A 13,825-nucleotide genomic window follows, 5' to 3' on the forward strand; every position below is an offset into this window, starting at 1 on the left:
TCCCCGCGACTTCTGTCCTCCTCCCGCGCCGCGCGGCGGCGCACCGGCGGCTGCTTTGGAGTTGGCCGGGCTGGGCTGGGCGCGTCCGGCCCCGGCTCTCGGCTGCGGCGCGTCAGAGCGGGTCTAAGTCAGCCGCCGGAACGTATCAGCGAAGATGCCAAAAATGGAATTCCAGAATGACGTTGTCATTCCATGAACGCTTTTGGGTGTTTTTCCTCCATAATGTTGGTTCTCTGGCACTTTCTTCCTGGACACGTCGCCCTTTTCCCTGGTTCTCATCTCTTCCCTAGTCCATCTTGCATCAAGTTCACTCTCGTCCGTCCACGTTAGTTTCCCTGATTTCTTTGTCGGAGTCGCCGGCAAGCCCGTCAGCCAATCGCCAACTCCACCCCCCGCCACCCCGCCTTTTTTTCTCTACTGCTCTTTATTAGATACTGGTTTTTAGATTCAGATAGACACAGGAACTGTTAGCTGATGGTAATCTTGAGCAAGTTGCCTACCGTCATGGGCCTTAATTTGCTTTTGTTTAGAATGCAAGCAATATCCAACTTGTAGGCTTGTTGCGAGGATTATTGGAGATCTGAAGAAAATACATTGTTGACTGGACCCAGACACACAATAAGCACTCAGTAAACAACAGTGGCTATCATCTTATCTTAATTCCTTCTGCACCACCTGTAGTCATCTGGAACCTTCTTCTACTCATGCTACCAAAGTGCTTTACAGCAAGTGTTTACACGTGGAGCAGTTTTTACACCCTTCCCCCGCTCCCCTGACCGTTTTTTGCTGGGGTTCATTGTTAAGGCGTTTGAATATAGCGAAAGACCTCATTTTATATTGGATTAACATTTTTATCCTGTTCTCACACTTACAAGTTTCTCTGATTTTTATTTGTTTCTCTGTGGGATTCCGCCTGTGTGTCCAACGTTAATGGAATTCTGTGAATTGTATGTCCTGTTATGTTTGAAGGATGGTTAAACTTTTATCTTTATTTTTAGAAAAAATGTCGAAGACTTCACTGGACCTAGAGAAAGAAGTGATCTGGGATTCATTACATTTGATATAACTGCTGATATCCTTTAAGAAAATATTTTCTTACTTTCTCTATGGTTGTATAATGATATGCATGTTGCTTAGTGATTCTTGCCGATCTCCTGAATCAGCCATACTTTAGTTTCTGTGCCTATGTTTCTATTACTAAGAGTCTTCATGCTTTCTATTCATACTTTGAAAAAATCGTTTATGGATTCTTCAGTTATTCTTTTGTGAATCTACTTTAAATTCTTCACAGAAACATTAAGTATCTGTATCTCGGAAAGAAAAAACAGAAAGAAAGATGTTACCGGGGTGCAGCCTACCAGATGGAATCTTTCATGTACAATACCAAGTAATCCATATTTTGCAATAGCCGATCTGTCTAGATGGGATCTTTCACGTACAGACTCAAGTAATAGATCCGTATTTTACGGTGGCCGAGAGAAACCTAGGTTAAAAAAGTGCATTGGCATCTCTTGAAGTTTAGAAAGTCGTTATTGAAATGGTTATTGGTAAGCCATATCCGCACTTTGCCGTTATCTTTACTTTATAAGTACTTTTATAATAGGAGTTAGAAATCTTAATATTTAAAAGAATTAATTTAAAACGAGGATGATTTAGTATTTTCTCTTTATCTTGAGCTTCTCCCTTTGGAAACCACTCATTTTGGCCAGTTCTGTCTTCTCGGGCCTTCGCAGTGTTCCCTGCCACTTCCGGTCCAGTCACCTGCCCGGTTAAGACCTGGGCATTAAAATTGGCGCCGATGATCGCACCTCTCAACTTTTGTAAAACAACTGTCTGAACAGTCAAAGCAGATAAAGCTTCCCGGGAGTTAACCTGATATAGCCCTTAACTGCCGTGGAATTACTTAACTGGGTTTTTTAGAAAGAAAGTATTGGGTTTAGAAGTAGACTAGGAATTAGCTCTCTAGGCACTTTTTCAGGAAATGGACTGCGCTTTGAGAACAGTCCTGTGGTCAGCTTGGTATGTCTGCCTGTAAGTCTTCATGTCGTTTTAAAACTGGTAAGCAGCTCCGACCTCTTAGGAAAATAGTGTGGCTCTGTGTAGCTGGAGAAGGACCGTGAAACTTCCTGATCCCTCAACATTCTCAGTCTCCTCATTTGTAGTTTAGTCAGATTTTCTTAATGCTGCTGGTAAAACTTGAACTTGTGCCTTTTCTTCTAAAGAGCGCTCCTAGACTTCTCCATTCTGCAGGAGCGTCATTCTTAGTGGACACACGTGTCCACATGTGGAATGAAATGGGCGTGTTGCTGTCACTATGAAAATGCACATAATGAAATGACTTAACCGTTTACATATAATACTTTACAAAAATGCAGACGGTAACTCCGTTCATTCCTCAGTGACACAGCTCTTGTTTGAATCCTCATGAGTTTGTTTTTTTCCATCACTCTGGTAGGTTGATGAAATCAAATTGGTATTCAACTGCATATTCTTACTAAAGCACTTTGTGGATTGAGACATTTTGATCTCTGGGGGCGTGTGTCCAATGGCAATGTGGACAATTTATTAGACTTTGTTTAATTAACATGAGCTAGTTTATGTTTGCCTATCAGTAAATTTGAATGGTGAGGTCTGGTTATCCTCTAGAACACCCATGGGAGGAACCAAATGTTCTTCAAAGATTAAATCCTCTTTCTTTTAGACTTAGTCGCCATTACAGAAAGCTAAATTTTGTATTGCTCTATTATTATTAACCAAAATATCTCAGGTAATAAAGCTTAGAGGCACGGGGGATAATACTAATAATCTTGCTGATATATATATATATTTTTTTAAATGAGCTAGATTTAACAGCATATTTATATTTTATATATTTTTATTAAATTAGTGTCTCACCATGTTTCTGGCCCACCTCTCCTTTTTTTTCCTATTTTAGTACTAGTGTTGCTCTGGATAATTATGAATAAGATGGGTTTAAAAGTGGTGTGCTGATTTATGGTTTATATATTCCTTAATTTATTTACATCTAGAGAACATATTTGATTGGAATGTTAAGCAATTGTTTCTTTATTTATCAGCAGAATATTCAACAAAAAATAATGTAAGTATATGTGTACATATATATTTTAGTAGATCTTTAAAACCTCATTATGAGAAAATATGCACTTTATTTATTTACTTACTTATTTTAAATATTTATTTTGAGAGAGAGAGAGGTGGGGGGAGGGGCAGAGAGAGGAGAGAGAGAATCCTAGAATCCCACAGACAGTGAGATCGTGGCCTGAGCCAAAATTAAGAGTCAGATGCCCAGCCGACTGAGCCACCCAGGTGTCCCAAGAGTATAAATTTTATATATTCAGAATATCTGACCCGATGAGTTTGGTAAAAATCACAGGCCTCTGGAGAGGTGACTCTGCTAAGGAAACCCCTCCTTTGGTAGCCTCTGCCTTTGTTCTGCCTCTCTGGCTCTCTAGTACTGCGGTCCCCAGATTGGGGTGCAGACAGGGTAGTCGGACGTGTGGAAGGAGAGCCATCGAGAGCGGCTTTTTCCTGCCGCAGGGAACGAGGAGGGGTTGGCAGTTTCTCAGTTGATGAGCTTTTTGCTGGATGTTGGGGTGGTGGCGGCTCACACGCCACACTGGGAAGGACACGGTGGCCTGTGCATCCCTCTGCTTAAAATACAAGGGAAAGAAGTTTAGCTCTGCTAACACTTGCGATACGGGCTGACACGAGTGCTCACACTCAGTCCCTGCGTCCGAGGGTTACGTGGCTGCGGCGACACCACAGCCTCCGGAGAAGCGGGAGGCTGACCGTGCTGCGTGCGTTTCTTCATTCGCGTCCAGCCTTTTGTCGGGTTGTGCAGTAGAATCCACTTAAGTGGGTGATATTACCTATTCTGTTAAGTGTACTTACTTATTTTGAGAGAGAGAGAATGTGCAGGGGAGGAGGAGGGGAGAGGGAGGGAGGGAGGGAGAGAATCCCAGGCAGGCTCCATGCTCAGCACAGAGCCCGACAAGGGGCGTTAGCCCACAAACAGATCATGACCTGAGCTGAGATCAAGAGTTGGGTGCTTAACCGACTGAGCTGCCCAGGCGCCTCTGCTCTTACCTATTTTTAGATAAACTAATCCTCACAAAATGAAAGAAATAGCTTAAAAGATTCCTGCAAAGAAATCACAGGCTGCAAGGGGTGTGAAAGGCTCAGGCACATGTAAGCAGCAGGAAAGGGGCAGAGCCAATATGTTCCGTCCTCTTGGGAGCTGCTCAGCCACATTAATGGTTTAAAAAAAGAGAGAGCTGAGATCTAATAAAAAGTTGGCTGAGAAAATTCAACATTGGTCAAGAATGCTATTTGAAATGCAAATTTGCATTGACTGTCAGGGATGATACATCTGATAATAGTAATGTGTACGGGCACATCATTTGTAAATAATCATTTGGGGCTTGCGCTTAGAATAATTTGTGATTCAAAATCTTTGGAGACCATTTCCAGTCTTATCTGATCCAGAGAAGATCAGAAGGGACGATGCCGAACTCAGGGTACACATGGGGAAATGGGGGTGCGGCATGGCTGCACGAGGGTCTCCCTCTTCAAGCTAAAGTATTCTTTCCACAGCTTTGGAGACAAGACGGCAAGGTGTTTGGACCCACAGAATCTGTGCACTTGTTGAAACTCTCAGTGCCCCGCATGTAGTCAAAAACTGAAGACGACACATTTTTGAATCCTGTCAGATTATTTAAAAATTCATCTAAATATTTATATTTTTCTTTTGTCATGAACTATTTTGATAGTCTTATGAAGCCATCTATCTCCAATAACATTTCTGTCTATTGAGAAATATTTTCCTTTGCTTTGGAGTTGTACAGGATTCAGAAATTCAGTACATAAATCTTCCAAATCGTCAACTAGAGTTTATCAGAAGTTTTGTAATGAGAAGCTACCAAAACGTTAGATTAAAACACCACTAAAATTATTAATTTAATTGAAACTGACTGGTCCAATCTGATTTAGAGGTTTTATACAGTCAAGAGTAGGGGTTAAGATATTTATATAGAATTTCGCTAAAACAGAAATCCCTGAAAGTGTCAAGTGAATGATGACAATAAGTGAATTAAAATACGAAAGTGACATCCATAGAATTAAAACGTGCCTCTGTGGTATTTTACCTAAGTCACTCTCATGTTCCCAGATAGTCTGGGGGTCATTTGTAGTTAGAGTGAGCCTACTTTTGTATTTTATTTCAACTCTATTTCCTTCTAAGGGCTGAAGAATTAATCAGCTTTATCTGTTGATTGGTTTGATTCGTTAACTGTGATTTTTAGTATTTCAACTCATTTTACATTTATTTTCAGAATATCTTATGCCACAAAATTTGTTAGGCACGAGGATTATTGGGTTGAATAAGTTTGATCCCTGCCCTTGAGAATCAACAAAATGTTAAGAGGAACAAACAGAAAAACTTATTCTGGAAGTAAGAGTAAGGACTGGATACACGCGTATTATTCTACAGGCCTCAACAAATTATCGACATTTATATGTCACCTTCTTGGTGACAGTTGTACCTAAATTATATTCAGGATTCTGGTTTACCCCAGTGTGACTAGTAACTTAATACAACTTGGAACTTGATCAATCATTGCTTTGCTGAATGAATAAATGTACAGAAAATGTCATTTCGCTTTGGCTTACCTTTGATTGTATGGTCTTCTTAATCTTAGCGGTTTTATGGTGAAGATTTGAGACCTCTTAGAAAGTACTTCCACATTTGTTTTTAGTGAGCATGGTTGCCACATGCTAGCAGTTGGCTCTCCCAGGCTATTAATGGATACTAGCTTAATAAGAACAGATTTCTTGGGATTTATTAGTGAACACAAATGTGTGTTGTCCTCATATTATGCCCCTCATTTTCCAAACGGAACTTGCTTTTGATTTGTCAAAATAGCGGTTCCAAAGAATTGACTTCTAGAATGTTGCCTTAAATGAAACCATGATGTACCCATGATTAATTTAAAGGAAAACTATGTAGAAGGCTTCGTTTCTTTAGGGATTCCTTGATAATTTAAAGACCTTGGAGATACATAAGTTTCCCTGACCTAATCTGGGAGAGGTGACCCCTGTTAGCAGCATGAGGGAACAGGAATAGTTAGTTGCCTCAGTTTCCCTGACACAGTGCAGAGTCCATACCGAGCCGGGCAGGAAAAGGGATTTACGAGAATGCCTTCCTTCCGGAGATTCTACTCCCTTTCGCTTCTCCAAGGGCCTCGCTCGGGAGAGCACGGTGGTCTGAGCCCTCGCGGTAAGCCGTGGGGCCCTAAGTCACAGTCGCCTGAGCGAAAGCAGTGATTTCCATTAGGGAGTCCTCTTTTGTCCCAGCAAAGCTCAGAGTCTCGTACGGATCCCGTGTTACTGTTTTGTGTGCTTAAAGATTCTAGCAATTCCCTCAAAAAGTTGCATTCATTCATATAAATTCAACGATTTGCGTAGCACTGCTTTTAATTTGAAGTGGCAGAGATGCAATTTCTGATGAGCTGTCTAATTCATTTTCATTTTAATGTAGGCTCTGAACCAAGTAGTCCTTTGGGACAAGATTGTTCTGCGAGGTGATAATCCAAAGCTGCTGTTGAAAGATATGAAAACAAAATATTTTTTCTTTGACGATGGAAATGGCCTCAAGTGAGCAATTCTTTTCCTTCTTTACTTGTAATTAAATGTGCGGGGAGAGAACGATGTGAAGTATTTTCTGTTTTGAAGAAAACGATTAGCGGGCACAAAGAGGACAGTCGAGAGAGAAGGAAAGCACCTCTCCAGATCCGAACTGGAGGGCCGGGCAGAAACCCTGTCCTAGAAGTGGGGGTTTGGGAAGAGCGCGCAGTCTCTTGCAGTGGGTGAACGTGGTCGCGCTAAGAAAGGCCCTCAGCCGCTTCTGGTGTCAAGTGCACGGGGGTCTGGGCTGTCCCACCTGCGGGGGGCTCCTTACGGAACAAGGCGAGGAGATTTCTCGGGGACCCTTCATGGAGACATAGTGCGTCCGTCCAGGAGGTGACACTGATGGCTGTCACTGTGCTGCTCTTAACGGCCCTGAACCTCAGTTTCCTTTCATGCACAGTGAAGGAAGTAGAATGACTGGTCTTTTCGGGTCATTTTTTGGCTTTGAAGCTCTGTGTGTAAACATCGGGAAGGATTGTAGGGGGAGCTGTTTTAACCAAAGCTCCGGTTTTGCAGACGGAAAATTGCCAGCCGTGAGAAACCGTCATGTGTTCCCAATCTAGATCTGGCTAGAACTAGATTGTAGATCATTGCCTGCTGACATCAAATCTCTTGATGTTTTCCGCATTTTACTCATTTAAGCTTTTGGGCTGGTGACTCTGGTAACTGTAACTGAGTGACTTTCGGGAGGCCATCACGGGATGCGCAAACAGAGTGCGGGTCCCTGGGCGTTCAGAGACCTGAGAAAACTTTTGTGGGCAGATGAGGATTCCAGTTACAGATAGCTGGTTCTGTAGTATTGGGAGCTCCGTGCTTGAATTAAAATGTTTTCTTTGAACTGAAAATGTTTCTGCTGACGTCTGCTTATTATTCTGTCTTCTCACAGGGGAAACAGGAATGTCACCTTAACCCTGTCGTGGAACGTCGTACCAAATGCTGGAATTCTACCTCTTGTGACAGGATCAGGTCACGTGTCTGTCCCATTTCCAGATACCTATGAAATAACGAAGAGTTATTAAATTATTCTGAATTTGAAGCAACATATTTTTATACTTAATGAATCCTATCTCGTTTTTCTCTTCCCTTATATCTTCGTTTGTTTTTTGGTTGTTACTTTTTGGGGGGGTGCATAAGACTAACATCAAAAAGCATATTTGAAAGGTTAATGTGCTGTTTAAACTCCGTTTTACCAACAAAACACACACACACACACACACACACACACAAAAGAAGGCCACCAGAATGGAGTATTATAAAAATAAGACAACTGCATAATAAAGATTTGTAAAAATAAATTATCTTTGAGGTATTCCCTTTATGTCCATGATTCTTTATGGAATAGAAAGCGAGCATGAAGAGCAGTTAAAACTCTTAGGTGCCCGCGGAGTTACGAGAACTCTATTTTACATCTTGTGCTCATGCAAGTTCACATCGAATGTGACTCCGCAGCGGACACTTCTCTCTGAGCGCGTCTCCTTGCTGGAGACGCTGATGGTTATTTGTGAGACACCTGGTTTCCACAACAGCCAAGAGCAGCGGTGACAGCAGCTTCCTCCACATAAAGACTAAATACCTCTCTATAAGCTGGAAGTGATTCTAACTCCCTTCGGAGTCTCCTAAGTCAACCAAATATGTGTCTCCGTGCTTTCTCTCACAATGTTCCTTTGTATTCTGTCTGTGTGTGAATTCTTAGCATTGCCATTGAAAGGTGAAAATGTTTGCATGGTTTTCCTTCTGAGTTCAGTGTGTTCTCGTGAGCATGCCTAGTGCCACCGAGTGGTAATGATTTAAATTTTTTTGTAGGTCCACATTTTAATAATTATTGGGGTAATATAATCAGTATTTGTTGGTGTGCTTTTCCACTTAGAAGCACTCATATTTTCCTAGGTGTTCTCGATAATGTAATGAGGTAAGTAGTTCAAATGTTCGTTGCAGATGAAGACTGACACCCGGAAGTTCACTGAATTGTTTTGCACTTACATAGCAAGGAAGGGAATTAAAACTTGGCTCAGATTAATCCCCTAAGCCTGTCTTTCTCCTGTAGCTCCGATTACAGGCTAATCAGAATTCATTTAAAATTTTCCTTGTTTTATGTGACCCTGGACCCCCTTTCGGCTGCCCCTCAACGAGGTTTCCCGCCCTGTATGGAAGTGACTAATTTTCAAGCTGCTGACAACATACACAGAGATGAAATCTCACTTCATTCTCTGTATCATTTTATTTTGTGAAAAGTAGAAGAATCCAAACGTGTATGCAACTAATTTAGGGACTAAACGCAGAATAATACATGGTTGAATATATGACCGTATTTAACATTTTACCTACCGTAAACGACGTCAGAAGCAAGAACCAGCAGTTACCCTGAAAAGCAAGACCAGACACTGTAGTTACACTCTCAGCAGTAACCAAAAACGGCTCATGTTTTCTAAGAATGGGTTTAAGCTGACAATTGTTAAATTTACCTCGAATGAAACACCTCACCGTTTATGTACATTGGTTTTTAACCACGACTGTCAGAGGTCACAGGTGGTATCCGATTGCAAATACTGGAATGGGTGTGGCCCCCAGCTTCTTCAGGCAGCTAGCTGTTCAGGGTCTCCGTTTCTTTATCTTTAAAAGGATGGAGTTGGACTCCTTAGTTTACACGGTGGTTCTTCCATGACCACACAAGTCTGTGAAATCTGTGGGATCTGTTCAGCAGAGATTGAACAGAGAAGCACCTTAGTAATGTGAGGACAAGAAGGCAACCGGAAGACAAACACAGAACTGATCCTCCCGATGGACTTGATTTCTGTTAGATTTTACACCCAGAAGATGTACCTTTGTAGAGTGTGTACAGATACCACACACGGAGGTGCAGCATCTGTAGACGGCACAGCCGAACGCTTGGGTACATTCATGAAAGCGGGCACACGGCGCGCCTGCGTTCTAGCTAGAGGCAGGTGCCTGAGCGGTGGCTCCTTACCCCTCTGTGGTGGCACGTGTGTTAGGTCGCTGGAGAGGAGTGTTGAAGTTGAGCTGAAGTTTATTGACAAGTTCGCCCACTTTGGAGTTGGGTGAAGAAGAGGGGCAGCAGTGTTTGCTCTCAGTGAATGACGGGAACCTGCCCCGGACAACCGTGTTCCAACGTGGGCATAAGAAACCTGTCTCAGGAGCCCGTTTTGGGGTGCACACGGCTTTGTTGGAGACCTTGATTCTGCATGAAAACAGATGGCCCTGTGTTCAGTTTGGTCAGCCAATCATCTACCTTAATGTCTGTGTTTTCAAGAAGTCGTACAAGGTCGAAGGCTTCAGATTTGACAGAAACCTAAGTATTAGGAACGTCTGAGCCCAGAGAGGAGCCTGGGAAGGAGAACCTAAGATACCGACCTAAAAGAATTCTGGTTAGAAATAAACTAATTTGCGATGTGCTCACATCGTCCTTTTCTCTAGCAGATTAGCCTGGACAAGCGCTATCCATGCTTTTTTAATTTCCCTAGTCGATTACATGTGGTTTCTTTATGCTTAAAGGAAAATAACAGAAACCTTCAGAAATTCCTGAGAGTGTAATAGGAACGTGAGTTATTGCAGATTTCCTCCTTTGGAGTTGTTTTACAGTTCTTTGGGGCTGGCCAGCTTAGTAATAGTACTAAGATGGGCTTTAAGGTTATAACGGACATTTTTTTTCACTATTCTATCTAAAGCTTCGTGATCGACAGCTTTGGGTCTTTGAGGTATAGGTTACTGAAGGTGCTATTTTATATTTTGAATGGACATGAAATGAGTGTAGGGAGAAAAACCGTAAGCTGTGAACTTTGGTAGTAAAACACCACCTATTTGTTCCAGACGCTCTGCTTTCAGTAGAGAGCCTGTACGTTCTCTGGGACTGCCAGTGGGTCTAAAGAGATCTGTTTCAAAAAGCTGTTGCACGTTTTGAAGCAATTTGGGAAATTGTTTACAAATAACCGATCTGGAAGAAAAAAAGATTCATGAAAATACTGAAGATACATTTGAGGATTTTCGTAATTGCAATAAACAGCCTTTTTTCTAACAAAGATGAATTTTGTTTACGAGTAAAAGTGTGCATTTTAAAAGACTTTCAGATTTACACTTTTTATGTGAAAGCTGGTGAACTAGAAGAAAATGAAGCCAAGTCTAGTAAATTAAGTTCTTTTTTGTTTGTTTTCCTTTTGTAGGATGGGGGGGCTAGGTTATTTACATCTAAAATATCTTCAGCAGACACTGTGTGCTCCTCTCCTAGACTGTAAGCTCTCTGAGGGCAGTCCTGTTGGATTTATCTTTGTATCTTCCCCAGCGCCTGGCATGGAACAGGCGCCTAATAAATACTGATGATGAATGAAGTCCTTTGTCTTTGTGGCCAAACCATGCGCTGCCTTGCTGCCTGCTCTGTGCGCTGCGGACTTTCCATCCTGAGCTCCCGGTGACATTAGATCGAGTTGTGTGCCCTTTGGAGCCCGGTTAGATGGCTGTCGAGACCGGCCACTGCTCCCCCTGTTTCTGTGGCCCATGTTCTCCCTGCGCCCAGCTTCTGATCATGGGCGAGCCAAGGGAAGTGACCTGAGAAGTGCTTTACTTCAGTACGAGAAAACGCAGCATAGACCAGACTCAAAATCCGTGAGATGCGTGCTTGCCTCCTGACGAAGTGGGTGGGGAAGTCCAGCTGCCTCCGTTTGAAGGTTCAGTTTGCCCGGCCTCTACCAATTTGGGCACAGCTGCTGGTTCGGCTCCCTGCCCTCACACATCTGGCTCGAGGGCCTGCCCTGAACCTACAGATTTGGGGCAAATCCACTTTTTATCTATCTTTTAGGTACCTCGGAAGAGAGAGGAGTTTCTAAGAAGATGTAGAACATTTACCAGGGGACTCAGCCAAAACAGAACTCCCTCAAGGATATAAAATCAGCTGACTTTAGAGGGGACTTTTTGTTGTTTTGTTTTTTCTTTTAAGCCTACATGTATGTTATCCGGGATGATAGGAGAGGTCAGAACATCCATGCTTAGCCATTCTGTCTGCACTCCTACCTCCCAGTTCTCCAGGTCCTTGGTTAAAGCAAGAATTCGGGGCTCAGTAAACCATTGCCTGATGCCTGAGTTCTTCCTGCGTTAAGAAAATGTCTGGCTTCAGCAGATGTGCCCAGTCCTATCCGAAGAGACAGTCAGCCAGGCTTGGAGTAGCTTCCCAGCTGGGCCTTCCCCTCCCCCTGGAGAGTAGCAAAGTGGCATCTCGCTTCTGGAATGTGTGCGGTTCATGCACATCCCGCTGGGCATCTGTTGAGTATGGTTGGCAACAGGCATCTGGGAGAGGGAAAGCGTGTGGGTGAGCAGGGGTCCATGACCCAAAGGGCCTCTCTGCTCCTTTCCTCCGAAGGCCACCACCCTGCTCCCCCCCCCTCCCCTGTGGGCTGGGGAGGGCTGTAACCTGCTTGGGAAAGGAGGGCAGTACAAATCTGATGGGTGGGAGTGGGGGGGAGCAGGGTTCTGAGATGTGAATTCGAAAATAAGGTCATTTGGGCTTTGGGGGGCACTGCATCCCCTTAGAAGAGGCCCCCAAGTTAGTTTGAGAAGTTGGGGTCTTGTCCCATTGCTCAGCCCCTGCTGCTGTTTTTAAGGGTCCCCAACTGTTGTTTTGCCTTTGCAGAGACAGGAGGGCGTGAAATCCTCTGGGCATCACATTCACCTGCCAGTAACGTTTCACAAATGCCATGATGTTGGGAGAGACCGACAGCCACCTGCTCGCTGCCCTCAGCTCATGAGAACAAACATACTCTGTGTTAATACCAACCACACTGGCTGCGCTTGAAGAACCTCGAAGTTTGGGTACATCTGCTCTGAGGAAGCTGAGGTGGGAAGGAGCTGAGGTGGTGTTCACGCAGCTTTTCCAGAAGGTGTGACTGAAGGACCCGAATGCGTCCCACCTCAGGGCGGCCATCCCCAGGGACTCCCCGCTCTTCACCCTGGCTGACGGGTGGGGGAAAGTGGAGAAACCTTACTGCTTAATGAGCTTGACCAGGAGTGTCCCATAACTTTTAAGCGTTTTCTGTATATATATATATTTTGTCTGTAGGGTGTAGGCTTTCAGGATTTTCTGAAGGTGAGCATATTAGGTTTTAGGAGTTAGGTTTTAAAACACTAATTGGGCATTAGAATTACCTGACAAATCTAATCATTCTACCTAGTATTCCCTCCTTAGAGTAATTTTTATTTTTTAAGTTTCAGTGAAGGCTCCCAGTTTATATTGATTTTCTTTTGTCTGCTGTTCATATCACTCAGTGCAGTTCAAGTGTGCAAAACAACTGCTGAGTGCTGTTCCAAGCTCTTGCCCAACTCAGATCTAGTGTTGGCCATGCCTTTTGGACTTGGAAGAGATGCCCGGGAGTCAGACTATGAAGTGCAGGGGATTTTGAACATTTGAGAGCCCATCCAAGCTGCAGGACTCTATGGCTTCCATATGAAGAGCAGAAGCAAAGTGGCTTCACTGAAAGGACACAGCATATCACATGGGCACGCCCCTCAGCCCTCGACGGCCGCCTCCTGATCGCCCAGCTTGCCAAGCAGTTTCCTGTTGCATGATCAGTGCACTTCCGTATCCGTCTTCCGGGATTGTTTCCTGACATACTCCCCGATTCCTGTTTCTTATGCATCATCTCATCGGCTTCCCTGACTACCCTCTTGAAAATCACACACCTGTCACTGGTCCTTTGACTTTGCAGCATTATTGCTGGGAGATGTATGGATACATACATATACAAATACACGTATACATCAGCTCTATGATCAGGAGGGCTAGGTTTATTTTGTTCTAACCGTACGTGTACATGATGGACATTTCTCCACGGGCCTCTACTCATGTAGTGAATGAATTAATGAAAAGCAAGAAAATGGGTGTGACGACTACCTCTTTGCGTATAAGCATACCTCATTGTAACATCTCCTGATGATACTTAATATGACACAGTGGAAAAGGGGGGAGGGGTGTGGAGTGACTTACTTTGGAAATGAATCAGGCAGAGGCCAATCAAACTCTTATAAGTTTATGTCTTTTACTTATTTTACATTTTTAAAATATAACGCAATTTATTTTTTTAACATATGCAATTATTTTCCATCCTTACCATACACCATT

At 43.3% G+C, this 13,825-nt stretch overlaps 1 protein-coding gene across 1 annotated transcript in view; it reads left to right on the forward strand.

The window, feature by feature from the left end:
- The window catches only part of SPCS3 (signal peptidase complex subunit 3), a 25,471-nt gene extending 14,426 nt beyond the window's left edge, over positions 1 to 11,045 (forward strand). The window contains exons 3-8 of the mRNA XM_029933268.1: positions 291 to 367; positions 556 to 629; positions 999 to 1,072; positions 3,024 to 3,100; positions 6,557 to 6,672; positions 7,592 to 11,045. Of these exons, the coding sequence (XP_029789128.1) occupies positions 291 to 367; positions 556 to 629; positions 999 to 1,072; positions 3,024 to 3,100; positions 6,557 to 6,672; positions 7,592 to 7,724 (551 nt within the window). The 3' untranslated portion in view covers positions 7,725 to 11,045. The remainder of the gene's footprint in view (positions 1 to 290; positions 368 to 555; positions 630 to 998; positions 1,073 to 3,023; positions 3,101 to 6,556; positions 6,673 to 7,591) is intronic.
- The last annotated feature ends 2,780 nt before the right edge of the window (positions 11,046 to 13,825 follow it).

This window comes from Suricata suricatta, chromosome 1 (assembly GCF_006229205.1).
Source record: "Suricata suricatta isolate VVHF042 chromosome 1, meerkat_22Aug2017_6uvM2_HiC, whole genome shotgun sequence".
Taxonomy (NCBI): Eukaryota; Metazoa; Chordata; class Mammalia; order Carnivora; family Herpestidae; genus Suricata; species Suricata suricatta.